The sequence below is a fragment of the Rhinolophus sinicus genome, linkage group LG14 (assembly GCF_036562045.2).
Source record: "Rhinolophus sinicus isolate RSC01 linkage group LG14, ASM3656204v1, whole genome shotgun sequence".
Taxonomy (NCBI): Eukaryota; Metazoa; Chordata; class Mammalia; order Chiroptera; family Rhinolophidae; genus Rhinolophus; species Rhinolophus sinicus.
The window spans coordinates 53,945,013-53,971,164 of record NC_133763.1 but is presented as its reverse complement, the minus strand read 5'-3'; the positions used below and the strand labels follow the sequence as shown (position 1 = coordinate 53,971,164).

Below are 26,152 nucleotides of genomic sequence, written 5' to 3'. Positions count from 1 at the left end.
GCCTACTGGAAATGAGATTATTTGAGGAAGACATTCTCTCCTGCTACCCATTAGGGGGCATGTCAGCTAAGCCCTGACACCCCCCTTCCTTGCCTCATGCCCCAGGACCTCCTTGTCGGTGGAGACATTGAAGTGGAACCTGCCTTTTCTTCCCATCCTCACTGAGCCTTTCTGTGTGGCTCCCCTCCCGTGCTTGTTTCTTTTCACTCCATTTCTGTCCTTTCAGGCTGTTTTCAGCCCTCCACCCCCTCAGTTCTCTCTGCTCTACTTTCTACCTCCAGGCCCCAAGCCCCAAGCCCCGTAGGTCCCCGTTCTCTCTTAGCCCCCTGTTCTCCCTCCCACCCCCATTCCCAACCTTCATGCATCTCAGAACAAAGGGTCTTTCCTGCCTAGGAGCAAGCAGGGGCCAGAGATGCAGCGATGGTTGTGGAGAGTGGGGGTCCCCTTGGACTCTCTAGGATCCCAGCATTGGAGTCGGGAGTGAGGAGAGAGACTTTCTTTGTCCTGAGGAATGGAGAGGTGGCTGGCTTTGTGTGCAGGACGAGTGGAGCCCCAGGGGAGGGCTAGGTGAGCCCAGGAGGGAGCTGAGAGGGGCAGCAGCTTTAGGGGGAAGTTGAGGCATTGGGGGTCCACAGAAGGCTGAATCTTTGGGGGGGCACAGGAAAAGATTCTGTGGGTCATGGAGGTTAGAGAAAGAGCTGAGGGGAAGGGGGGAAGGGAGCCGAAAGCTTAGGGAAATCTTAGAGAAATCGCTGAGTGACTGCAGCGGTTGGAGGTGCCTGGAGCCCACTAGGGATTTTAAGGGGTCTGAGTCCAGGCCCTCAGGCTTCCCTGGGACCCTGACTTGGGTATCAGGGAGGAGACAGCTTTCAATGTGTGAGTCCCATGCCTGCACGGGCCCTCTACGTTGGGGGTGTGTACGTCTGTCCGTCTGTCCCCAGATGCTCTGGGGACTGTTTTGAATGGTGGTCCCCACAGTAGGAGGCTCGTGCTCTGGACACAAGGAAATAGTTCCAGTCTTAGCTTTCGTCTTTGGTGTGAAGCGTCCTCCAGGAGCTTGAGTTTGTAGATGGGTCAGGGTTCCCGGAACTGGTACGAGACATGGCTGATTGGAGCTGGCTGGGCCCCTCTGGGTTTGTTTATGTCTCTTTGGGGGGGAGGGTCTGCAGGCAGCAGCTGCCCCCCTCCCAGCTCCGCCGGCCTGTGCTGTGCCAGGAGGGCAGGGAGTCCTGGCACAGCTATTGTTCACTTGCACAAATGCCCGTCTGTCTGCACCACCCCGCCCCCTCTTCTGGTCTCCCTCTCCTGACCCGACAGGTGTGGCCGGGTGGGGGGCAGGCTGGGGTCCAAGATGCCTGGGCCTCGGGGTCTCGAGCCTGATTTCATTCCCTGTGGCCCTAAGCGCTCCTCTGCTTCACCGCTGTGCCCTCCCCCTCGTCCAGGGTCTCGTCCTCATTCATCAAGCAAGCGTGTATTAAGTGTCTTTGTGTGCTCAGCGATGCCTTTTTGTGTAACGTGTGTGGCTTTGGCCCTCGTGTTTCAGTCGGCCGCCTCCTCCTCAGCCTCCCGCCTTTATCTTGTCCCTGGAAAATCATCAAGGAGCAGAGCCCGGCTGTGACCGTGCCAAACCCTCTTGGCCCCACGGCCAGGACCCTGTCTCATTTCCCAGCCGTGGAGCTCATCCCCGTGACTCAGAGCGCTTTGCAGCAGCCTCTGACTGCACCCCAGCTGGCCAGGGCTGAGCCACAGATGACTGGAGCCCCTGCAGGGCCTTCTGCTCTCCACTCAGAGGGCCTGGACGGTCTCCCTGTGCGGGGAAGGGGCTGCTGGAGCAGAGGCCCGGCTGAGGACCATGTGACCCCAGGACTCTGGGTTGGGACACCCGATGGAGGAGCAGGGACAGCTGTGGGCGTAGGCCTTGCCTGGACAGGCTCTGCCATCCCTTGCCGTCCCGCTGGGAGCACAGGAAGCCAAGTCCAGCTCTGGGATTGCTTTGTCCTTCACCTGCCTTTTCTCTGCCTGGAGAGCAAAGTGCAGAGAAGGGGGCAGACTGCCTCTGCCTTTGAGCTTTTGGGGCACCAGCCGCAATGCCCTCTGCCATTTACCCCGTCTTTCTTTCCCAAAAAGTGACCAAGAGCTAGGATGACAGTCAAAGGAAGGGTTGGGTTGGCCGCCTTCTGGGCTCTGAGGGAAACCCTGAGGGTCTGAGCTCAAAGGAAGGAGGAAGAGAGAAAAGGAGAGATGAGGAGAGGACACAGAAGAGTCAGCGGTGACGTGGACTCAGGGCCCCAGAGTGGGGGAGGCTGCTGCGGGCCCCCCACCCCCGTACAGGTGTCCTTCCGTCCGTCCGTCTGTCCATCCACTCCCCCCTTCCGTCCTTGCTTCCTTCCTTTCCTCCGTTTTCAAACATGTGTTGAGCGCATGTTGTGCTGGGTGCTCACCAGTGTCACCTCTGTCACCGTGGTACAGGTGAGGGCTGTGCAGCCAGAAAGGCTCCCGGGAGGGTTCACGAGAAACAGTGACTCTAGACGCAGGACGGGTTAGTGCTGATCCAAGCAGGAAGGGCCTGGGGGTCTGGTGGGTGTTATGGACTGTGGGGCAATGGGTCCTTTTCTTGGCGGACAGATTGGGGCGTGGAGGCAAAGGGCTGTCCTGCTGGCGGGCAGGTGGATGGGAGACCAGTGTGATGACCTTACTCGGAAGAACACCTGGCAGCGACAAGCCCATTCCTTGCTTCTCTGCAGTGGGCTCCCCTGGTGAGCAGGCCCTGTGTTCTTGCATCTTTAGCAGCCAGAGCTGAGCCCTGGGGCGGGCACAGGCTGCCTCTGGGACAATAGCGCTAGGCAGTGCCAGGACTGCTAGCTGCTGGGCAGCGCCCGTGTTGGGATGTGCTGTTGCTGTGGCTGCTGCCCGCTGCTGGCCCACCTAGAGAGGGGGTCGCTTGGCGAGAGGGTGAGTGTTGGAGGTGGAGGAGGCTGGGCCCAGAGCACCTGGGTTGCCTGTCGGAGGCATGGATGCCAGAGAGGGAGGGTCACAGAGACCCCATTCTCTGGCAGCCCCAGTCCTCACCTCCCTTGCCCCCCACCTCCTTCCCAGGTGAGCTCCCCAGAAGGCCTAAGGGTGGAGGGCAGGGGCCTGCGAGGGGAGGGGCGCCCAACACTAGGGCAGGTCTGCAGCGCTGCCCCTTGTGGGGCTGACCTTGATTCAGATGTGTTGCTCTTTTTGATGATATTCATGGTTTTGTTTGCTTGCTTTTAATTCATTTTGTGTGTGTCATGGAGAAGGCTGGGAGGTCAGGAGAGGAGGAGAGAAGGAAGGGTGTGGTGAGAAGACTTAGTTGGATTTGACCTTTGAGATTCTCTAAGGTTATCATTCAGAGCAGGATTCGATCTGAAGAGCTATAATCTGGAGCAAGGGAGGGTTTTCTAGTGGTCCTGGTAGGTGGGGACCAGAATGGAGGCCTGGAACATTGGAGGCTGGAGTTAGAGCAGGTCAGCTTCCTTAACCAGGCTGAGCTGGAGGGTCAGGGCAGGAAGAGGCCAAGGGCACTGGAGGAGAAGCAGGGTGACAAAGGGGGGCGGGGGAGGGAGTAGAGGAGGGCCGCCCCATGGCGGCAGGGAGGCCAGGAGGTAGGAGGAGGGAGAGACAGAGGAGCAAGGAAAAATGCATGTTTGGGGTGGGGCGTGACCTTGAGGCTTCAGGGCTCTGCTCATCAGACAGAACTGGAACCTCTGAGGGCGGGCAGGAGAGAGAAGGATCCCGGGCCACCAGGAGCCCAGGACTGGGACTGGCTAGGGCAGTGCAGGGGCCCAGTGCCCTCTGGCCCTGTGGTGTTGACTCAGCTCCCGCTCACTTCCCTTTTCTCCCTAAGCACCAGTATGTCCCGGCCCCTCCCCCAGCTCTTAAGGGCTAGTGTGGCTGGAGCTGGGCGCCAGGCCTGGGCGTCTGAGGGCCGGCCTGAGGGCTCCCCTGAGTTCTGATGCTCTGTCCCAGGCCCCCTCCCCACAGTGTCCTCCGACTGGGGGCCCTTACCCTCGGCCTCAGCTGATTGATCTGATCCGCTGGTTGGTTCTGAGAAGCTGGGAACCCTTGGAGGCTGTCTTGTCAGCTTCTTCTCTGCCCTCTAAGAGTGGAGGGAAAATCCAGGCTCTGAGGCGACCCCTGGGGAAGGCCCTGGCATAGGTGGGAGGGATGATAATCTGTCTTCTCACCTCACGCTTTCGGGGAAGCTTGGGCTTGAGGAGGGACAGAAAAGAGGTCAGGGGGAATGAAAACCAGCAGAGGGTCTGCTGAGGTCAGGACAGCAGAAGAGAGAGCTGAGCGGGAACCACCAGCGTCTGAGGAGCTGAGGAAGGGCTAGGTGTGTGCCATCTTGAGGGAGACCAGGAGAGCTGACAAGACCTGACGGAGGGTAGATGCCAGAGGGACTTGCGAGGAGGGAGAGACCCGTTGGATGAGGAGGGACAGAGGGGGCTACCCTAGGTTTTGGAGGGTTGTACCGGAGGAATAACGGTGAGGCTGCAGGAGAGCCTTCCTGCCAGGAGTGAGGCCCAGCCTGAGAGCCCGGAGAGGAGTCACTAGACCACAGCCAGGCTCCTCCTATCTCGGGGTGAGTGGGGGACGCGCTGCCTCCCGCTCAGGTGATCCCTGGCTGAGTGTGTGGGGGGCAGTCAGGCTTGGTACCCGGACTCTGCGTTGCTGGTGGCAGTGGAGGCATTCTGCCCCCTTCAGGCAATCTGACAAGGGGATCTCCTGCCCCCCACTGTGACTGCCACGAGACAGCACCCGTTGTCATGGTTATAAGAGGAGCTAACTCCCATAGATTTGAAAGCGCTGGTGAGCTGGCACCCTCTGCGTCGTCTGCTCTCTGCGCATCTTCCCCGGCACAGAGGAGAGAGCACAGCCGCTTGGGGACGAGCAGAGCCAGGGCTGGGAGGTGGAGTGAGGACGCCGCGGTCGAGAGCCAGGGACATGAGTGGCACCAGGAGGCAGCCCAGCCGCAGAGGCCAGGTGGGTCCAGCGCTGGCCTGGTCCCTGCTGGACAGCTGCAGCGAGCTCTGCTGTGGGACTGGTGTCCTCCCGGCAGCCCCAGGCAGGCGTTCCTCCCTGCCCTGTGTCCCTGGACTCCTCAGGCACCCTGGCATCTCCCAGCCTCACTTCCTGTCTCTCTCACCCCTGCTATAGGCCCGGGAGAAGGAGAAGATGAAGGAAGCCAAGGACGCCCGCTATACCAATGGGCACCTCTTCACCACCATCTCCGTGTCAGGCATGACCATGTGCTATGCCTGTAACAAGAGCATCACGGCCAAGGAAGCCCTCATCTGCCCGAGTAAGTGGTTTGGACCCTGAATGTCACTCTGACTTGGTACCCACAGACCCTGAGCTTTCCATCTGTCCTTTCTGCCCTGGATCCCTAGGGATCACTCCTCTCAGGGCCCCCGCTGGGCCCACATGCCAGATGCTTGATCCCTTGCTCCCTTTCCTCATGCCCGGGGATGGTGGCGGTCGGAATCCAGCATAAGCAGGGTTTATGCAGCATAAGCAGGGTTTATGGGAACATGGGGGAGGGGAGGCTGGGATGGCTCCCCGTGCAGCTGTCGTCCTCTGGGTGTCCCCGGAACAGCTGCTGAGGGTCCGGGGGACTGGCTGGAGAAGGAGCAGGAATGTATGTGAGGGTGGGTGGGGGGGAGGCCTGGGGAGCTGGGGGGCAAGCTGCCGGCCTTGCAGCTGCCTCTGCCCATCTTCTAGGCAGAACTGGACACTCCAGACTTCAGGGGCCCCATGCCCCTCCCTTTGCATTGACCGAGGGTGGAGCCTGAAATCTCTAGGTCTCTGCAGTGGGAAGCAGAGGATGGGGTTAGGACCCTCTGCTCATAGTTGCAGTCTGGCTGACCCCACCGCAGGAGGAGGGCAGATGGCAGGGATGTGTGCGTTGGGGATGGGGTTCGAATTCCCACCCGGCTCCCGCCTCAGAGGGTGGCCCTGTGTTTGGCAAGCATTACACAAGCAAGGGCTTCTCCTCCCCAAGGGGCAAACATACTACCTGTGCAGAGCCGCCTGCCCCACCCCAATTTATGGCAAAGGGCCGCTTGGGATTGGAGCAGGGCTGGGGTATTGTGACCTGCAGCTGAATGGCGGGGCCGCAGCGCTAGCCTCTCAATCCCTGTGGGACGGGGGGAAGGAACCCCCAGGGAGAACCAGCTGGGTCTCCCCGCTTCCTTGCTGCTCAGCTTAGAGTTATGAGGATGAGGAGGGAGTCCCAATCTAGATCCCTCTAGAGACCTGACAGAATTCCCAATCCAGAAGCTTGTTGCTAGGGGAACCTGTGAGGCGGCCGCGAGCACTATTTTGAGAGCAGGTGGAAAGCGTGGGGAGGTTGGTCCAGAGACGCGGTGCTGGGGGTAGGGGGGGCAGCCCCCCCACTTCTGTCTGCCCCTCGGCCCCACCCCACGGGCCTTGTATTTGTGGAAGTGAGTGCGGCGCTGGGCATTGTCTGAAGGAGTGAGCAGTTTCCGGTGTTGCTTCCCTGGGGGCCGGGAAGCTGGTACAGGGCATGTTGGGAAGGGACGGCCCGTGGTCCCAGCGACTAGGCTCGGCTGCTCCTCCCTCCTCTCCTCTCCTCTCCACCCCCATGGCAAGGTGTGTGGGGCTGGTGGGGGAGAAGCAGACGGAGGGTGGGAGCTGTGGGTGCGCCTCAGTGGGGGAACAGGACTCCCAGCCTGGCAGGGAGAAGGCAGCCTGCCTTGTGTCGGAGCAGGCATCGCTGAGCAGTGCAGAGGCAGGCCGGCTGGTGGGGGACAGGACAGACTGAGCCTGTCCCCAGTCTCCCCTTGGCCCGTCAGCCTCCACACTGCTGGGGCCCGGCCAGAGGTCACAGAAAGAGCACAGCCTTTGGACTCAGGCACACCTGAGCTGAAATCCCAGCTGTACCGCTCGCTGCCTGACGTCTGGCTGAGCTGAGCTCCAGGACAGGTTCCTCACCTGTGAAATGAGGATAACATAACGGAGGCTGCCTCAAAGGGTTGTTAGGACCAAGGCAACGTGGAACGTTTACTAGACGCTCAGGGGCGGGTATTCCCCCCTCTGCCCCTAACCCCCGTCCCAGCTGCTCCTGTGCCATCTTCTGCTCTGTGGGCGTCCTTGCTTCTCTCCCATCTGTCATTCTCAGCCACCTTTGTGCTTCTTGAGCTCATCTCTGGCAGCCAGTAACCCCGTCTTCCTCTAATCCCCCCCTCGGATCACCTCTGAGTCAGGATTGCACATCCCCTTGATTGCTTAGCTGGGTTCAACACCTGTACCCTCACTTCATTTCCTGTTGGAGGGACGGTGGGAGGGGTGGGGCTGGGGTGTAGGGATGGCAGAGACGTCTGGGAAGGGGGAGAGTCTCTGAGCCAGCGTGGCCAGGGGGAGATGGGTGTCTGCATGTGGGGGTGCCCCCTCCTGTACCACCCGGCCCTCCCTTCACCCTCTTTACCCCACCCTCCCAGCCTGCAATGTGACTATCCACAACCGCTGTAAAGACACCCTGGCCAACTGTACCAAGGTCAAGCAGAAGGTGAGATGGCAGGGAGGGCAGAGGGCTGGGGGAGAGGGCAGTGAGTGTGCGGTACCCTCAGACCCTTTTCATTCATTCCCTCCCCTGTGTTCCTCTGTCACCACGGGGCAGCCGGACCTCAGGCCCCAGCGAGCCAGCCCCCAGCACTGGGTTTAGCCACCCTGGTGCCCTGCCAGCTTTCTCCCAAGGGGGCCGACTCCTGCCCTGTGTGCCCTTGTAGGTCACCCTTGGGTGACAGCTGACTCGGTGTCTCTCTCTTGCTCTGTGTCACAGCAACAGAAAGCCGCCCTGCTGAAGAACAGCACTGCCTTACAGTCTGTGTCGCTCCGCAGTAAGAGTGAGTAGCAGGCCTGCGGGAGCCCCCGGGGCCTGGGCCCCCTGCCTCCGAGCCCTGGGCTCTGCTGCCCCCTTGAGGTGGTTCCCTGGCACAGCACCTTCCCCCGCTTAGGTGGAAACAGGTGATGGATGTCCAGGCTCCAGCTTAGGGACAGGGCAGGACAATTCCCGTGGGAATGAGGGCTGGGGGGCTGGGCGTCAGCCTGCTCACAGCCTGTAGGAGTATTGTTATCATTCTCTTCAGTTTTTCACACTGCACTTGGGAGCGTTGGTGGTAGCCGTTAAGTGTCAGTTCACACAGCTTTGGTGGGACAGGAAGGGCATGGTGCTTAGTCAAGAAGACCAGTGTCCGAGGCCCCGCTCAGCCACGGGCTGAATCGCCCTGACAGGTCTTGGGACCTTTCTGAGCTTCAGTTTGCTCCTAGGCTTGTTGTGGGAAGGGGGGAAGATAAGATTAAAACTACTGCCCACCTGTCAGGTGACATTGCCCTTGTCGTCTCTCTTTGACTGGCGCGGGCCCCGGGTGGGCTGGGACAGGCGGCCTCACCTGTAGTCCTGGAGCCTGGGAGGCCTGAGTCCTGGGAAGGCACCAGGCATGACGTGTGCCTGTTTGGTGCCCCCATAGCCACCAGCCGGGAGCGGCCAAGCTCCGCCATCTACCCCTCCGACAGCTTCCGGCAGTCCCTGCTCGGCTCCCGCCGCGGCCGCTCCTCCCTGTCTTTAGCCAAGAGTGTTTCCACCACCAACATTGCTGGGTGAGCCTCCACGGGTAGGGGGGCAGGCGGGGGAGGGCAGGGAAAGCCAGGCAGGCAGAGAGAGTGGCAGTGGGCACCGGGGGCCTGAGCAGGCCTTGCCACCCCTGGGTTCAGAATTACAGGCAGACGGGTAAGGAGAAGTTGGGTGCCTGCCTCTCGGGTCCTGCCGGGGCCGCGCGCCTGGGAAGGGCTCTGCTGCCCGCGTCGGGGTGTTGAGCTGGGCCCTGTCTCCCTCAGACACTTCAACGATGAGTCTCCACTGGGGCTGCGTCGGATCCTGTCGCAGTCCACAGACTCGCTCAACATGCGGAACCGAGCCCTATCGGTGGAATCCCTCATTGATGAAGGTGAGCGTGCCAGCCCGGGACCTGAGGGGCGGTGGGGCAGGAAGGCCCGGGGCCCAGGGAAGGGGATTGGCTCTGAGCTGTCCCCACTGGCGTCCAGGTGCGGAGGTGATCTACAACGAGCTGATGAGCGAGTTTGAGATGGACGAGAAGGACTTCACCGCTGATTCCTGGAGCCTCGCCGTGGACGGCAGCTTCCTGCACCAGCATAAGAAGGAGGTGATGAAGCAGCAGGATGTCATCTACGGTGAGCCTCCTCTTCCGTCACCAGGTCCTGCTGTCTGTCCTCCCTCTGCCAGCCCCACCTCTCAGGACCCCCGGCTTGGCCCCTTGGTCACCAACACCCTCCCCGACATCCCACAAGTTGCCTCTGGCTCCTGCCTTTTGGGGCCGTTGGGCTCCAAGGCTCTTTGTTTCTATCTTCCTTCAAGTTAATTCTTAGTCTTCCCTCGGTGCCTGTCATGCCTGGTGCCGTGCTAGGGACGGTGGGGACCCAGATGTGGCGAGGACACGTGGTCTGTGCCCTAAAGCAGCCAGCAACTGGAGAGGGCGACCGTAAAGCCAAAAAACGATCCGTAAACGATCATAGGTCCTCGTCAGGCTGAATGTTAACCTGGAAGGGGCCTTGAGACCCTCCGACGAGCTCCGAGGTCCCCCAGCCCCCCCAACCCCCATGGCAGCCAGGCTGGGGTGGAGGCCACACGTGCCTCTATCTGTGCAGAGCTCATCCAGACGGAGCTGCACCACGTGAGAACGCTAAAGATCATGACCCGGCTTTTCCGCACGGGGATGCTGGAGGAGCTGCAGCTGGAGCCCAGCGCCGTGCAGGGCCTGTTCCCCTGCGTGGACGAGCTCAGTGACATCCACACGCGCTTCCTCAGCCAGCTGCTGGAACGCCGGCGCCAGTCCCTGTGCCCGGGCAGCACCCGCAACTTCGTCATCTCTCGCTTGGGTGACCTGCTGATCAGCCAGGTGACACAAGGCAGGGCCTGTGGGCAACTGGTGGCAGCGGCTGTGACGAGAGTGGGCGTCTCTTGCCTCTGAACTCAGGCGGGGGAAGCCAGGACCACTGGAGAGGCAGGAGGCCAGCGGTGGGCAGGTGTCCGGGGGTGCAGTGTGGCTCTGGGGGGACACTGACCCAGCTCGTGCCCCGCCCTCCAGTTCTCGGGTCCCAGCGCGGAGCAGATGCGGAAAACCTACTCCGAGTTCTGCAGCCGTCACACCAAGGCCCTGAAGCTCTACAAGGAGCTGTTCGCACGGGACAAACGCTTCCAGCAGTTCATTCGGGTGAGCGGACCTCTGCAGGATCCACACCCAGGCCCCGTCCCTGGTGCTTGTCTGTGCCACAGATGTGTGGGTTCAGGCTCCACTCGTGGGGCCCCTCACGGCAGCAGAGCAAGAGCTTCCCAGCGCTGGGCCCGTGGTGTGTGTCCCCGTTTCCCAGCTGCTCTCCCCTAGGCCAGCGTGAGGTCTGCGGCCGAGTTAGGGCCAACCCCGGAGTGCAGGGTCCAGGTCCTGCGTTCTCGGAGCCGCCCTCCCCTCCGGCCCCACACGGGCCCTGACCCTGCCTCTGCCCTTGTAGAAAGTGACCCGCTCTGCGGTGCTGAAGCGACATGGGGTGCAGGAGTGCATCCTGCTGGTGACCCAGCGCATCACCAAGTACCCGGTGCTCATCAGCAGAATCCTGCAGCATTCCCACGGTGAGAGGGGCCCCGAGCCAGGGACGGCCGCCCGGGGCGAGGACAGGCCCGCGGTGACCGAGGGAAGGGGCCCCGGCAGCCCCTGGAGGCGGCGGGGTCGGGACTCGGGGCCGTGGGGCCGGAGTGAGGCTGGCTGAGCCACCCCCTGCCGACCATGCCAGGGGTCGAGGAGGAGCGCCAGGACCTGGCGACGGCGCTGAGGCTGGTGAAGGAGCTGCTGTCCAACGTGGACCAGGACGTCCACGAGCTGGAGAAGGGGGCCCGCCTGCAGGAGATCTACAGCCGCATGGACCCCCGCGCCCAGACCCCGGTGCCTAGCAAGGGCCCCTTCGGCCGGGAGGAGCTTCTGCGACGCAAGCTCATCCATGACGGTTGCCTGCTCTGGAAGACGGCGACCGGCCGATTCAAAGGTCAGTTGTCAGCTTGGCAGGCTGGGCAAGAGTGGCAGTCAGGTGTAGGGAGGGCGAAGCATCCGTCCCTTAGGAACCGCTGGACACAGCCTGGCACCCAGGATGACAGGGGTGCAGCGGGAGTCCAGAGTCTGGATTTAACTTCTGGGCCCCACGGGGACTTCCGTCTCAGTACGTAGTCGTTTCTCTGGTCCTTGCCTGCCCGGAGAGCTCGGACTTGGATGAGGAAGGTGGAGAAACTCCAGGACCAGAGGACAAGCTCGGGGCATTTGGTTCCACCTGCTGGAGCCCCAGCCACCAGGGCAGGAGTTTGGGAACACAGTGGGCTGTGTGTGGGGGGGTGTTGGGGGCGGGGCACACGTTCCCAGGCTCCCTTCCCAGACTGCGTTGCCCGATGTTTCCTGCCCAAATCAGGGCCTGAGAGTAGCAGGCCTTGGCTAGGGTGAGGACTGAGGGACCCAAGCAAGCCATACTGCCTGAGACCACAGCCTGGCTGACCCTCTGTCCTCTGTCGGAATCCCCAGCCCATGCTCCTAGAGGCTGCAGTCTTTCGCAGTCACTTTCCTTCATCCCTTTCTCTCCTTCCCATCCCTCCCACGCAGCAGCTAAGAATATAAGCCGGGGGGTGGGGGGGGGTGTTTAAAAATAGCAAGGCTGGAGAGCTTTATTTTTGAAGCATTCAGCAAAAGCCCTGCCCTTCCCGCTGCATGCCCACAGTTGGGTAAGATCTCCAAGGGAAAAGGGTGAGTGTGTTTTCTTGACCATGACACCTGCGTTTTTGGACTTGACCTTTGTTTCCTCCTCAAAGTGCGGGACCTCATAGCCGCTGAGGGCCAGGTGGGTGGTGTAGAGGAGAGTGCAAGGGGGTGGCTTCATTCCACTGGAGAAGGAGCCCAACTCTCCCCTCCCTGCCCAGCTCTGACGAGAACTGGGAATATGCTGGGCCCGGGGAGTTTAGGTCCAATATCCAGAAAGGTCTTCGTTACTAGTTAAGTGTTAGACCTGGAGCTGAAAGGCTGAAACAGGGTGGCCCTTCCTTCTCTGGGAATCTCTTCTACTCCTAAAAATCCTGGACCCTTTCACCCAGAAAAATACACGTGTGTTATATTAATACTCAGAGTTGCTTATGCACCTTCAGAGGGTTTGCAGAACCCCTGGAGCCCAGCGGTGGACCCCAGGTTAAGAAACCTGCCTCGGTTGGGTGAAGATGGGTGTCCTCAGAGGCACTGGCTGACCCTTATGGTCTCTTGGAGCTCAAGAAGCTCTTTTACCTGATAACACGTGCATCTTTTCTTGCCCCTCGCATTTCTGAGCTGTAACAATGGGGACGTGGGAGGTCTGCACAGGTGGAGGGAGCAGAGGGAAGAGGGGCCAGGAAAAAGGGGCTCCTGAGCTCCGGCCGGGGTCGGCCGGTCCTCGCGAGAGAAGCCCTGCTCAGACGCTCCCAGGCTAACTGCTCTCCGCCTTTGTCCCCACCAGATGTGCTGATGCTGCTCATGACAGATGTGCTGGTGTTTCTCCAGGAGAAGGACCAGAAGTACAGCTTTCCTGTCCTGGTGAGGCCTTCCTCCTCCTCTCTCAGCACGGCCTGTGTTTCGGACCTTTCTTGCTTTCCTGCCTGAGCCCGAAAGCACCCTGGAACCCTCCAGTCCAACGGCTGATAGATACCATAATAAAATGGTTGTAATAAGATAAGACTGCAGGCCCTTTTACACCTGTGAGGAAGGCCACTAGTACCTCCTCTATGCAGATGTGGAAAGTAAAGCTTAAAGTTAACTACCGTGTTTCCCCGAAAATGAGACCTGGCTGGACAATCAGCTCTAATGTGCCTTTTGGACCACAGATTAATATAAGACCCAGTCTTATTTTACTATAAGACTGGATATGATATGATGTGATATATGATATGATATGATACTAGGTCTTATATTAATATTTGCTCCAAAAGACACATTAGAGTTGATTGTCTGGCTAGGTCTTATTTTCGGGCAAACACGATACATGGGCAAGGGTCTTGTGCGTCTAGGTCCTCTCTGGTTGGCACCAGAGCTGGGCTCTTGTCCTGCAGGCAGACTCTTCCGTCCTTTGATCGTCCAAGTATCCAAGAGTCAGGATGCCCCCGCTTAGCCCTCCTTTCCCCTGGCCGCAGGACAAGCCCTCGGTGGTGTCACTGCCGAACCTCATCGTTCGGGACATCGCCAACCAGGAGAAGGGGATGTTTCTGATCAGCGCGGCGCCCCCTGAGATGTACGAGGTCCACACGGCGTCGCGGGATGAACGGAGCACCTGGATCCGTGTCATTCAGCAGAGTGTGCGCCTGTGAGTGTGTGTGTGACCTCAGGACCTGCCGCTTCAGGCCCAGGCCACAGCACCCCCCGGGGACAGAGCCCAGGGTTCCGAGGCTGGGGGGAGACGAGAGGGCCCAAGCCGGAAGGGTCATCTGTGTTCTCATACACGCAATGACGACCCGGTGTGAGCGGACTGGCCGAGGAGTACTCTGAGCTGCGATGGCCGCACACCTGCCAGCCAGCTGGTCTGTGGGCACGCGGCGATTCATGGGATTGTATCGCATTTTACCTTTATTTTTCTCAAAATGAGTGAAAAAGAAGATGACAATAGCACTGATACTGGAGATGAGAGGAGCAAGCCTCATAAACAAAACTCCACATAGTAGCGGCAGGAAGGAAATCGTTCCGTGTGCTCACGTAGCAGATCTTTACCCTCTGTTGGGCATACATTAGATTTGAGGCAACCAGTCAGCTGTGTGTGTCTATTGGGGCGAAACGAGTCAAGCAAAGAAGCATGTAAAGTGTTGAAAGTGGATTCTGGGAGATAAAACTCAGGATGCAATATATACAGGGTGCCAAAAAAAGATACACACATTTTAAGAAAGGAAAACACTGTATTAAAATTGTAATACAATGAATGATGCTAACATTCATTTGATTAACGCCATGTTTTGCGTGAACTGTCATACTACACATTGCAGTATTCAACTTCAGAAAGTAATACGTAGATAACATCTCTTAAAATGTGTACATTTTTTTTGGTACCCCTGGTGTATGTATATATATATGGAGAGAGAGAGAGAAATTTTTCAGGGAATGGCTTCTTCTCCACTTTATAATGTGTAAACCTGTTGTTTTAAAATGTCTGCAAATTACACTTTTGAACAAACTTTTTCAGAAATGCATAAAAAACCGTGAAATTGCATATTCTAGCAAAACAACGCAGAATACGTGTCCCGTGGACATTAGATCCATAGTAACCTCTGTGTCACTAGTACTAATGTTTGAAATTGTGAAAATTAGAATTCATATTCTTCGTTGTAATTGATTTATTGAGCTTCTGCCATGTCCAAAGCACTGTTACATTGTTGCAGTTAATCCTGCCGAAGAAACATGTAAGGAAGTTAGTATCCCCATTTTTCAGAGGAGGAAATAGAGCGGAGACCTTCTGGGAAATAGCGGAGCCAGGGTTTTAGCCCAGTTTGTTTGGTGCGAAAGCCTGTAGTTGTCCCTCTGCCGCTTCTCCAGGTGACCTTAGGAGAGGCACATAGAGACCCATAAATGCAGGTGACCAGGTCTAAGAAAAGGGATGGTCATGGGTGAAGGGAGACAGGGCTGTGGCTGGTGGGTCTCCCCTGGGAAGCACCGAACGTGTTTGGCTGATTCCTGGTGTGTAACCTGGCCTCCTTCCCCCCACCACACCCAACCTGTTACCCCTCCAGGTGTCCGTCCAGAGAGGACTTCCCCCTGATTGAGACAGAGGATGAGGCTTACCTGCGACGAATCAAGAGTAAGGCCGCTCAGTTTGTCAACTAATTCATGATATATCCACACAGTGGGAAACGATGCAAGTGTTTTGGAAAATGATATGGTTCCATGAGGGCTGATGGAGAGCCATAACTAAAATATGTTGTCAGGTGAAAAGAACAAGGTTTAAAACAATGTAAAGTGGGGATAAGTATGTGTCATATGTAGTGTGTGTGTGTGTGTGTGTGTGTGTGTGTGTGTGTCTAGAAAGATAAGGTATTACCGTGGCTGCCTCTGGGAAGGGGAGCTAGCAAGACGAGGGTTGAGACCCTAACCTACTTGTTTACATGGGGCCTTATATTAGTTAGGGTATGACCTAAGGTCTGTACAAAAAGACCAACAGAAATCAGCTGCCTAACCAAGGTAGATTATTTCTCTCCACATATCAGTCTAGAAAGGGGAAGTGCAGAGTAGTGGTCCCACTCTGCCACCTTCAATGGGCAGATTCCCACCTCTGGGTCCAAAGTGGCTACGAAAGCTCCCACTGTCACATCTGCCTCCCAGCTAGCAGGGAGGCGTGAAGGAACAACGAGCCTGTATACCCATTTCTTTTAAAGGCCCATCTGGACGACACTCATATCTGTCGGCCAGAATTGAGTCACGTGTAATGTGTAACTGCAAGTCAGGCTGGGAAATGTAGTCTTAACTGGGCAGCCCTGTGCCCCATGACTGTACACATTCCCTAACTGGAGGGAGATGGGAGAGAATGAAAACTGGTAGACAACCGTAGTCCCTGCCACTGATCCTTCTTGCTTTTGTTTTGAGAACAAAAGTGCAGATGTTACTTTTCTCCAAAAAAGTTTTTTCTTTTTTAGTAAATGCCAAACAAATCAAATTTAGGTTCTGCCACTCTGCCCAGCCATGACCCCTGACCCCTGGGGCTGCCCATTCCCCACTGGCTCTCCTGGGTACCCTGGGCCTTCCCGTGTGCTCACCTGTCCTTACCCACAGTGGAGCTCCAGCAGAAAGACCGGGCACTGGCAGAGCTGCTGCGAGAGAAGGTCGGGCTGTTTGCCGAGATGACCCGTTTCCAGGTGGAAGAGGACGGCGGCACTGGGTTGGCCCTGACCACACTGCCCAGGGGCCTGTTCCGCTCCGAGTCCCTCGAGGCCCCACGTGGCGAGCGGCTGCTGCAGGATGCCATCCGTGAGGGTGAGGGGCGCCTAGGTTAAGAGTGTGGGCTCATTCGCTCATTGTCACAGACTGTGGGCACACGACTAGCCCTGGATGCACACACACTGGGGATGTCAGCCCGTGGCCTGCAAAGTCCCTGCTCTGTCTGCTGGGAGCTGGGCAAGGTGGGGAGAGCCTGATCTTTCCTTCTGGGACCCTCTCGCCCTGCGCACCCTTAATGACCTTTGCCACGTCCAGTGCCCATGCAGTCAGTGCCCGTAGGGTCCTGCTCTGCTCCTGCCCTCACCGCTCCTCTTCCCTTTCAGTGGAAGTCCTGAGAGACCTGCTGGTGGGCCCTGCCGTGGAGCTGCTCTTGACGCCCCGGGAACCAGCCCTGCCCGTGGAAGCAGAGCGTGGCGGGAACACAAGTCCTGGGCTCACTGCCAGTGAGTAGTGGGTGTGCGGGGTTACGGAGAATGGGGTGGCACCAGGGGCCAGGCCTGTCAGTGTCCTGGGGAACTGAGCTCGGCCTCTCCTTGCCCCTCAACAGATGGCGAGGCCAGAACCTTCAACGGCTCCATCGAGCTCTGCAGGGCCGACCCAGACTCCAGCCAGAAGGTGGGTCCTCAGGAGGTGTCCACACCGGGCCCGAGGGTGGGAAGGGACAGCCGGCCACGGATCCTTGACACCGAGATGTCAGGGACTTGTGTGCCTGCTGACTCCCCCTCCTTGACCATTTCTGCAGGATCGAAATGGAAATCAGTTGAGGTCACCACAGGAGGTGAGATGGGAACTTGGTGGTGTGGGAGGCTCCTCCCCGTCTGAGGAATTGGAGCCAGTTTGGAGGGGCGTGGGGGACAGTCTGTACCTCACAGTCTCCAGAGTCGGGCCGTCCCCACACACACACTAGTTCAGCTTCTGGGCAGTCCCCCCACCCTGAAGCTCCGGCCCTATTCCCACCCTCTCGTCTGTCCTCAGGAAGTCTTGCAGCGATTGGTCAATCTCTATGGACTTCTCCACGGCCTACTGGTGAGTGGGGCAGGAGCAAGAACGGGGGCAGTGGTGGGGATGGGGGCGCCAGGGCAGAGCTGCCCTCCCAGGCAGGCAGAGCCTCTCCCAGTTGGGGTTCTCCTGGGCCCTAGGGGTGGTGAGGAGCAGAAGAAAGAGGGGGTTCTGATACAGCCATCTGTCCCCATTCCACCTCAGGCGGCTGTGGCCCAGCAGGACACTTTGGTGGAAGCCCGGTTCCCTGAGGGCCCCGAGCGAAGGGAGAAGCTGACCCGAGCCAACTCTCGGGACGGGGAGGCTGGCAGGGCCGGGGCCGCCCCTGTGGCTCCTGAGAAGCCGGCCACGGAACTGGCCCTGCTGCAGAGGCAACATGGGCTGCTGCAGGAGGAGCTGAGGCGCTGCCGGCGGCTGGGCGAGGAGCGGGCCACCGAGGCTGGCAACCTGGAGGCCCGGCTCCGGGAGAGCGAGCAGGCTCGCGCCCTGCTGGAGCGGGAGGCCGAAGAGGCCCGCAGGCAGCTGGCCGCCCTGGGCCAGACCGAGCCCCTCCCCGCCGAGGCCCCCTGGGCCCGCAGGCCGATGGACCCCCGGCGTCGGAGCCTCCCTGCGGGCGACGCACTGTACTTGAGTTTCACGCCCCCACAGGTAAGGAAGGCGGGAATAGCAGTGACAGGGGCGGATAGCAGGGCCCAGGAGAGAAGCTGAAGGAGCTGGGGATTTGAGCGATGGGCTCACAGCCTCTTAGGGTACTGGCTGGGGGACCACAGGTTTTGGGTGAGCGCAGAGGTCAGGCACTGGGGTCTGCCGGGAGAGCCAGTCTGGGGGCCAGCAGGGCACTGCCCCCGGCTGAGCAGGGCCACGGTCTGCACCCTGCTCATCGCGGGGCTGCCTGCCTTTCCTGCCCGCTGGCTGCAGCCCAGCCGAGGCCACGACCGCCTGGACTTGCCTGTGACAATTCGCTCCGTCCATCGACCCTTTGAGGATCAAGAGAGGCAGGAGCTGGGCAGCCCTGACGAGCGGCTACATGACAGCAGTGACCCCGACACGGGCAGCGAGGAGGAAGGTGGCAGCCGTCTGTCTCCGCCCCACAGTCCACGAGGTGAGACCCTGGCTGAGACGTGGCAGAGAAGTGGGGTGCAACCTGGGTTCAGACCCTGGGGCTGTGGCTTCCAAGGGAGTCTGCACCCTGGAGCACAGGACCTCCGGGCTAGGCAGGAAGGTCCCTCACTACCCACTGAGGTCTGAGTGACTGGGAGGGACACAAAGGACTTCCTGTTTTGGCTGATGGTGAAACTCCAGGAAGCCGAAGATGTAGGGGGGCCACCCCTTCTCCAACAGCAAGTTGGTGATTCCCAACCTTTTGAAGCAGACATGGATTTTTGAAAATAAAAAAAAAATGTCAAAGACCTCCAAGTTCTTACAGTTGGTTCAGGAAATACAAATAGCCAAAAGCTACTGTAACTCCACCTAGGAATCTTAAAATAGTTTGTATTTCATGACTCAAACTGTATCTTCGCATACTTACAGGGTGTACACAGTAGCTAGCTAGGTGTGGGCACATTCCTTACACCCACGGAGGTTTCTCCCACCCCCAGGGAGTCACGGACCTCGCCACTCCTCAGCCCACGGCGGGGGGGCACTCGTGGAGGGGTGCAGTTGCTCACCCACTAACTTTGCCCCGTCCCCCTCAGACTTCACCCGGATGCAGGACATCCCAGAGGAGACCGAGAGCCGCGACGGGGAGCCTGTCGCTTCCGAGAGCTAAGGGGGCCCCCCTCCCTGTGCCCCCCGAAGAACACTGCTGAGGAAGGCAGACCGTGGGGACTCCAACCTGCCTGTGACCAGGGAACTTTTGAAAGAACTGCTGTCTGTCCTTGCCAGCTCTTGGGATCCTTGCACACCTGGGGCCATTTAGGAAGCTGGGGAGTTGGGCCGCAGTGCCCCCTGGTGGCAGCCAGAAGCTACACCACAGATGCCAATCTTTCATGCCTTCTCCCCTCTACTTTAGGAAAATTTATTTATTTATTGTTTATTAGCTGTGGAGAGAGAGGGGAGACTTAGAGGACCAGGGACATGGGAACCAAGCCATAGGGGTCAGGGGGCCTTGTCCTTCAACACTACTGGGGTTCATTCAGGCTTAACCATGTGGCCACTGGGTTCTCGCCCTGACACCGCCCAGCGACCCCCCCTGAGGGGAGGCTGCGGCCACAGGACCCTGCTGCCCCTTCCAGAAGGGCTGTGGGCAGGACCATGCCCCTCTCCCTCTCCCCTCAACCTCTCACTGCTGGTCTCCCGTCTGTCCGTCCTCCACGGACCCCCAGGGAGATAACCTGGCTTCCTGGAGGTGGTGGGATGGAGGTTGAGGTGGCCATAATGGTCCATTGCGGGGGTGAGGGAAAACCCCACAGGGACCAGAATGTCTTTTTGTTATCGTTGTTTTCTTTTTTGTACCAAAGCCAACTGCACGTATTTTATATTTTTAAGAGAAGATTGTAGGCAACTAGAAATTGCAGCCTTCTATCTCCTCATCGCTGAAGAACTTGAGGGATGGGGGAGCTTTGACTTCTCCCCTCATCTGTAGTAATGGGGAACCTAGTCTGACTTCTTCCCCAGCCGTTTGGAAACAAAGTTCCAGGGAGAGTTGGGGAACCTCTGTGAACCCTGACCTCACCCTCACCTCAGCAACCATGACCTGAAACCTCAGCCTGAACTTGGGGGATTTTTTTAATGGACCCCCAGTGCCCACCCACCCCAGACCTTTTCCTGCCCATTTGATTGTAAAAAAAAAAAAAGAGAGAAAGAGAGAAAAAAGATAAAGCAGGGAAATTAAAGACCTGGAACCCTGTGAAGTGCCATGTCTGAATGTCTGCCGGTTCTGAGGGTGCTTGAGCCAGGCGGTGACCTGTGTGCCTCTGACGGGGCCCTTTACCTCTCACAGGAAGGTCCGCCAGCCTCCCTGAAGACGGGGTCCTAACAAAAGAAACTGTTGCAAACCCTTTTTGGTATTGTTGATACTCAGACACAAGGACCAAAATGAAGGGGCCCTTGATCAGGTTCCGGTGGCCGTTGGTGATTCCAGGACATTATTAGAAAACTCATTTCCATCTCATTTGCATGCCATGCTCAGAAGCCCAGCAGCCTCTCAGCCCCAGCCCTTTTGGCACAGTCCTCTGTGCCTCCCCCAAGTGTCATGGGTTTTCAAGTTCAGTCCCCACTCTGCCCTGGGTCTTACGTGTCATGAGAGTAACCTCTTCAAGATGGTTCCCCTCCAGAGTTGCTGCTCTTAGCTCTTAGGCTCTGAGAGGCAATGAGGTTAGGTTGATTTCAGTTCTCGTTTTTTGGCTAATTTTACTTCCTGTTTCTGGTTAGTAACAGCTCTGGGGTGCAGGGAGGGGAGCGAGTCTAGAGGTGTAGAAATGCTGGTGTAGAGCACATGTCTCTGTGGGAGCCCCTGGGGTGAGATAAGAAGAGTGGGGCTCAAGACCTCAGCTACAAAAAGGACTTGGAATCCCAAGATGGGGGTCAGCAGCCCCTGCACCCCTGTTATTCTCCCACCGGCATCTGGCCTTTACAAGGTGCTTCCTCAGTCTGCGGTGGGAATTACTCTCATTTTACAGATGTGGAAACCTGGGTGCAGAAAGGTTGCCAGGCCCACACAGGTGAGCCAGCAAGGGGCCAGCCCCCAGCTGCAGCCTTCCTCTGCTCCCTCAGTGACTAGAAGTGCCAGGACTCCAGGTTTCCAACGCAGTGGCTCAGCGGTGGCTACTGTATCACCTGGGACCCAGGGCCTGTGAAAGGAGAGGAGGAAGGCCAGCGTGGGTGGGGTTCAGACAGCACCCAAAGACCCCTGGAAGGGGGGTTGCAGGCTCCTCCCACTGCCCACAGGGACCCCGTGAAGGATGCTGGTCAGGCCCTGAGCCTGTTGGAGGAGCCCATGGCTATTCCGGGCAGCACGGTCCCTCCTGCCACCGCTGACCAAAACCCCCTCCCCATCCTTGGAAACGTGACGTCACACTGTCTGAGAGATTGATGAGTCCGTCTCACCTTTCACCATTCCTCCCAAAACCCCCTCCCAAATCCTATTTTCAGGGAAACGCAGTTTTAACCGTCCCTCCTGCAGTTTCAAAGCTCTGGCTTCGTGCCACGCAGATGCCTTCCCGCTGGAGCGGAGCTGCCCAGCCGGGCATCGCTGGTCCTTCCCTGCGTCTCCACCCCTACCAAGGGTAGGCCTACTATGTGCATTCACTCATCTGTGGCCAGGACCTGTTTAAACGTCAATATTTACCGCTGGGTCCCATTCAACCGGCCCCCAGAGGAGCCAATATCCGGAGCCTGGCAGGGCAGGGCCATCGCAGGAGCTGCGGGGGCGGCACTTAGGCGGCTAAGCATTTCCCGTCCCGAACTGGCTGGGGACAGACCTGCAGTTTTGGAACCAGATTAAACATTACCGAGAAGAGGAAATTAAACATCAAGAGGCTAATTAAATCTCTTTAACATTGCTTAATATGTTGTGAATTGGGTGGCTGTTTAGAGCCTCTTCTCAGCAACTGGAAGGAACCGATGCGGGGGCGTCTGAGGCCCCCTGGCCGCCCTCCCGCCGCCCTCCGCGCGCAGGCGCTGCTCCGCAGCTTGCAGATTGGGGGGCGACGAAGTGGGAGCTGCAGCCCATCGTCCCTCTGCCACCTCCCCCCTTTGCAGGGCTTCCCCCTGGAAAGTTCCTTCTGAAGGCCAACCTTGGCCACTGCTGCGTCTTGTTTCTGGATCTGGAAACCAAAGGGGAAACCCTGCCCTGGAACAACTTTAAGAAGGCTGGAGGGGCCAGCTCCTCTCAGTTCTTTTGTAAAACTCGGATTTTACTCCAGAGCTCGCGATTCACCCCAGATGAGCCTCTGGCCCTCCAGCCCTGCCTCCCAGCTGCCCCCTCTTTTCTTCCTTTTTCTTCTCTCTCTGTCTCCACTTTACACCAAATGTAAGAATAACAGTTAACACTATTTAGGGCAACAGCCCGCTTTTCAGAGGAGAAAGCAGGTACGGAGAATTAACTTTGTTCCCTCAGCTGGTTAGTGTGGGAGCCGGACTGTGAACCCCGGGTTCTGACGGGGGACTTGGGGCAGCGAGGGGACCAGCACCCGTCTCTGCGCCTTCCATTTCCCCCACCTTCAGCCTCCTCCCAACCCCTTTCCTCATCTCTCACCTGCCTAGGCCCCACCCACCCACATCCTTGCTTGTCATCTTCACTTCTCCCTCCAAACCCGGATTTACACTCCTGCTGGGCCCTGCCAAGACTGCAGCAAGACCCCTCGTGTGGCATCTGCCTGCTGGGGAGCTACAGCTTTTGCAGCTGAGGTCTCTGCGGGCAGCACTGAGAGGGTAAGAAGGTGCAGCTGTCCCGGGATGAGTGCAGTTTGGGCCTTGGTACCAGAGAAAGACAAAGGGCACACCCGGTTTGAGGGGAGGGGTGGGAAAGGGAGGCCAGGCAAAGGGAGATAAGCACTGAGCCCTCATCCAGGAGCCTAGAACCCCTAGGGGGAATTTCCTGGGAAATCGCACTGGAGGCAGAAGTGGGGCAAAGACAACTTGTGTCCGCACTGAACTGGAGATGGCACTGGACAGAAGGTCAAGGCAATTTGCGAATCATACACAGGTTTATTGTTAGACCCCCTCCTTTCCCACCTCCACATGGGAACTTCAGTTTTGTCCTACCAGCCTGACCTGGGCCGGGGTGGGCCGGCCCCATTCCACCACACCCAGCGTGGGAGCAAAGATCAGCCTTCCCAAGGGATGGCGGCCTGGCACAGGCCAGCCTCTCTCCGGGGGTGGCGCTGCCCCTGGCGGGCCCCAGCGGGGGAGACCTCCAGCTTGCACCTTCAGGCAGGGGTGCCTGTGTCCCAATTGGCCAGCATGGTAGAAGGGCCGCTGTCCTGGCGAGCGCTCTGCGTCCCCCGCCTGCTCCCCGCCTTTAAAGCCACCTGCTCTGCCCAGCCCTGGCCCTGGGGCCACAGCCGTGCGCGCAGGTCTCGGAAGGTGTGCGCCAGGGCCCGGCGGGGCTCCCGCCGCAGGAGACAATACAGCATGGGGTTCAAGCAGCTGTTGCTGTGTGCCAGGCAGGTGGTGACCGGGTACACGTAGGTATGGATGGCGTAGAAAGTGCTGTCCCAGGGCACCAGGTCAAACCTCACCAGGACAGCCCAGAAAGTGACCACATGGTTGGGGAACCAGCAGAGGAAGAAGGAGGCCACCAGGATGCCGATGGAGCGGGCCATGGCCCTGCTGTCTTGCCGTCGCCGTTGCCGCCGCCGCAGGAAGGCCAGCAGCAGCAGGTAGCTGGTGGTGATGACACCCAGGGGCACCACAAAGGCCAGCAGCACCCTCTGCAGCTGGTAGGCCCCCAGCCAGTACCTGCTGGGGAAGCGCAGCAGGCACAGGCGTGCGCCCCACAGCTCCCCCTCGGCCCCAAAGACGGCTGTGGGCAGCGTCACCAGGGTGGCTGCCACCCACACCGCCAGGGTGGCCACGCGGGCCCAGAAGAGCGAGAGGTGGGTGCCTGGCCCCCCGGCCATGGCCACCACCCAGTAGCGGGCGACGCTGAGCGCCGTGATGAGGAAGATGCCGGCATAGACGTTGAGGACAGTGGCTGTCAGCACCACCTTGCAGAGGGCACCGCCGAAGGGCCAGTGGAAGTCCAGGGCCGACTCGGCCGCCCAGAAGGGCAGAGTGAGTGCCAGCCCCAGGTCTGCCAGAGCCAGGTTGAAGACAAAAGTGTCAGAGGGTGGGCCGGGGGCTCGCTGAGCGCAGTTACCCAGCACCCACAGCACGGCCAAATTCCCCAGCAAGCCCGCAGCCCCCACGAGCGCGTAGACCAGGGCGACCCCAACCCTCAGGGCGAGGAATTCCACGGGCATGGCAGCATCGTCCACACTCAGCACGCCGCCTGCAGACCCGTTGCTCCAGAACACGGGCAGCGGGGCGGAGGTATTGGGTGTGGGCATCTCAGGGCATCAGAGGTCAGCGGTGCCGGGCAGCAGGGGCCATGGAATCTCAGCAGGAGGCTCCAGACCTCAGTGCTCCTCTGGGGCCTCTGGCTGCTGGGAGCCCCAGCCCACACCCACACCTGCATGGGCGGGGTGTGGATGGGACAGTCTGCCCTTCCCCATTGCTCTTGGTGATGGCGGGTGGGTGGGGCAGGGTGAGGTAGGACCCAAGCTGGTGTGTGTGTGTGTGTGTGTAGGGCTCTGGGGCAGAGGAGAAAAGGGGCAATTACCCCACTATGAAGAGCAGCCCCAAGCCTCTGCTCCAGGGAGAGAGCTAGAGAGATCCCGTCTCAGGGATGACAGAAACCAAACTGCATCCCCCTTCTCTGCAGAAAGTGCTCTCTTGGGGCCTGGGGGAAGGGTCCCCCCCCAGGGGGCATAAAGCAGGGAATGAATGCCAGAGAGAGAATGAGCAGAGCTTCTGGAGTCCCATATCTGCTACTCACTTGCTGTGTGACTTTGGGTGAATTACTTCACTCCTCTGAACCTGTTTCCGTGCTTAAAATTTTCAGATAAAAGTATCTGCTTCACTAGACTGTTGTGATAGAGTTTGATGATACATCTGCAAAAGCCCTTTGTACGTTGCTATTTGCATGACTGATGATTAGTTCAAAGGAAAAGTTTGGGGTGTTTATGGCAGAAGAGAGCAGGGTACTGAGAGGTTATCACCAAGCCCAGGGACCCGTGCCAACTAAAACACAGGTTGGAATTCATTGCAGCAACAACTGACCTTGAGGCAACGGGCAGGGAGGGAAGGGGGAGAGGAAGTGACAGGGAGTGCTCTCTCCCTGCTGGGAACTGGCCTGTGAGGACTGAGGGAACCTAGGAATATCCTCAGTTCTCTTCCTGCTCCTGAGTAGTAAGTAGTCTTGCTAACCTGTCATTCCACTGTCTCTCACCCTTTGCTGTTCTAGTCTATGGAGTCAAAGGTCAGGGGTCCCCTCCTTCTCCCATCCCCAACCACATTTCAGAGCTCTGGATCCCAGATATGCCCTCACCACGCCCCATCCTGTCTCCCCATGACCTCAGTCCTGACTGGAAAAAATGCTTCATTGGGCCCTCCCATTTTGTGCCTGCACCCCTCCCCCGTGCAGAATTTGCTGTGATGGGGAAAAGAGGAGGGCCGTGGGTAGACAGAAAAGTGAGGCTTTCTCAAGGATTCTGAAATAGTCAGCACCTTCCTGCCCTCTGCCAGCAAATCAAGATGTTTGATGTTCAGCTCCCTTGGAGTGCTGGGGGCGGGGAGGGGCCCTTCGGGACAAGGAGTCAGCAGGGTGTTGGATGAAGCCTGCAGGAGAGACCCAGAGGCAGGCTCAGACAGGGTGCAGGATGTTTGGGGTTTTCAGCAAGGAATGGGTGTGGGGGGAAGGCAGAAGGGGGGTGCCCAGCCCAAGTCCAGGTGAGACCCAGGGGCTACCTCCCGGCCTCATGGACTGGCCGTGTTTACTCTCCCACCCATCCAGAGTCACCTTACCCCCCTGGCACGAACATGTCTGCTCAGCGCAGTACTGATTTTCTCTTGGCTCAGAGAAAAGGAGCTGGGTCAGAATTCCAGGCTTCTGCTATCCATTGGAAATATTTGGTCCTCTGGTCATTTCTTTTTTTTACCTTTATTCATTTCTAATCAATCCTTTCCCTTGGTCGGCGGCTGTGAACACCCGCTTGAGGTTATGTAGAGAGGTAATGCCACCAGCTGGCCACATCTGAGAACTTCACTTTGGGCCCATGATTTCTATTTCCTAGTCTTTTTCTTTCCTTCTTTCTTCTTTCCCTCCCTCATTCATCACAGTATTTCCCAATTCCTTACCATGTGCTAGGCTCTGTGCCAGATGCTGGGGAGACAAAAACAAATAAAATATGGTCCGTTGCCTCATAAAATGTAATACACTTGTTGAGATGGATGGGACCTTTAAGATCATCTCGTTCAAGTTCCCGTTTTATAGGGAGTGGAAGTGACTGGCCCCAGGCCACTACGGATGTGGTGGCAGAGTCAGGATTCGAGATAAAAGATCCATGACTCCTGGTACCTGGCTCTTTCCACTCTGTCACGGAACTTTTCAGGATAATCTCTTCCCCCTTCCCGAGTGT

General features: G+C 58.4%; 2 protein-coding genes across 11 annotated transcripts in view; one reads left to right on the top strand and one right to left on the bottom strand.

Moving 5' to 3' along the window:
- The window catches only part of ARHGEF2 (Rho/Rac guanine nucleotide exchange factor 2), a 42,848-nt gene extending 22,970 nt beyond the window's left edge, over positions 1-19,878 (top strand). For 6 of the 10 annotated variants that reach the window (XM_074318888.1, XM_074318887.1, XM_074318889.1 and 3 more), the window contains 21 exons: positions 5,185-5,329; positions 7,488-7,555; positions 7,829-7,892; positions 8,517-8,646; positions 8,884-8,993; positions 9,091-9,237; positions 9,712-9,962; positions 10,152-10,277; positions 10,573-10,690; positions 10,852-11,100; positions 12,580-12,656; positions 13,250-13,419; positions 14,831-14,898; positions 15,867-16,067; positions 16,355-16,474; positions 16,579-16,646; positions 16,774-16,809; positions 17,007-17,057; positions 17,235-17,678; positions 17,949-18,132; positions 18,725-19,878. In XM_074318888.1, the coding sequence (XP_074174989.1) occupies positions 5,185-5,329; positions 7,488-7,555; positions 7,829-7,892; positions 8,517-8,646; positions 8,884-8,993; positions 9,091-9,237; positions 9,712-9,962; positions 10,152-10,277; positions 10,573-10,690; positions 10,852-11,100; positions 12,580-12,656; positions 13,250-13,419; positions 14,831-14,898; positions 15,867-16,067; positions 16,355-16,474; positions 16,579-16,646; positions 16,774-16,809; positions 17,007-17,057; positions 17,235-17,678; positions 17,949-18,132; positions 18,725-18,798 (2,901 nt within the window). In that variant the 3' untranslated portion in view covers positions 18,799-19,878. Of the gene's footprint in view, positions 1-4,822; positions 5,011-5,184; positions 5,330-7,487; positions 7,556-7,828; positions 7,893-8,516; positions 8,647-8,883; positions 8,994-9,090; positions 9,238-9,711; positions 9,963-10,151; positions 10,278-10,572; positions 10,691-10,851; positions 11,101-12,579; positions 12,657-13,249; positions 13,420-14,830; positions 14,899-15,866; positions 16,068-16,354; positions 16,475-16,578; positions 16,647-16,773; positions 16,810-17,006; positions 17,058-17,234; positions 17,679-17,948; positions 18,133-18,724 lie in introns of all 10 variants that reach the window. The other 4 variants (XM_074318890.1, XM_074318886.1, XM_074318893.1 and 1 more) reach the window with 2 other exon arrangements.
- Positions 19,879-22,659: 2,781 nt separating this feature from the next.
- RXFP4 (relaxin family peptide/INSL5 receptor 4) lies at positions 22,660-24,336 on the bottom strand. Its single transcript, XM_074318895.1, has one exon. The coding sequence runs from the start codon at positions 24,020-24,022 to the stop codon at positions 22,901-22,903; it is 1,122 nt and encodes a 373-aa protein (XP_074174996.1). The 5' UTR covers positions 24,023-24,336; the 3' UTR covers positions 22,660-22,900.
- Between the last annotated feature and the right edge of the window lie 1,816 nt (positions 24,337-26,152).

Coding starts and splice junctions, on each gene's coding strand:
- RXFP4 (XM_074318895.1), bottom strand. CDS start 24,022: ATGCCCACACCCAATACCTCCGCCCCGCTGCCCGTGTTCTGGAGCAAC.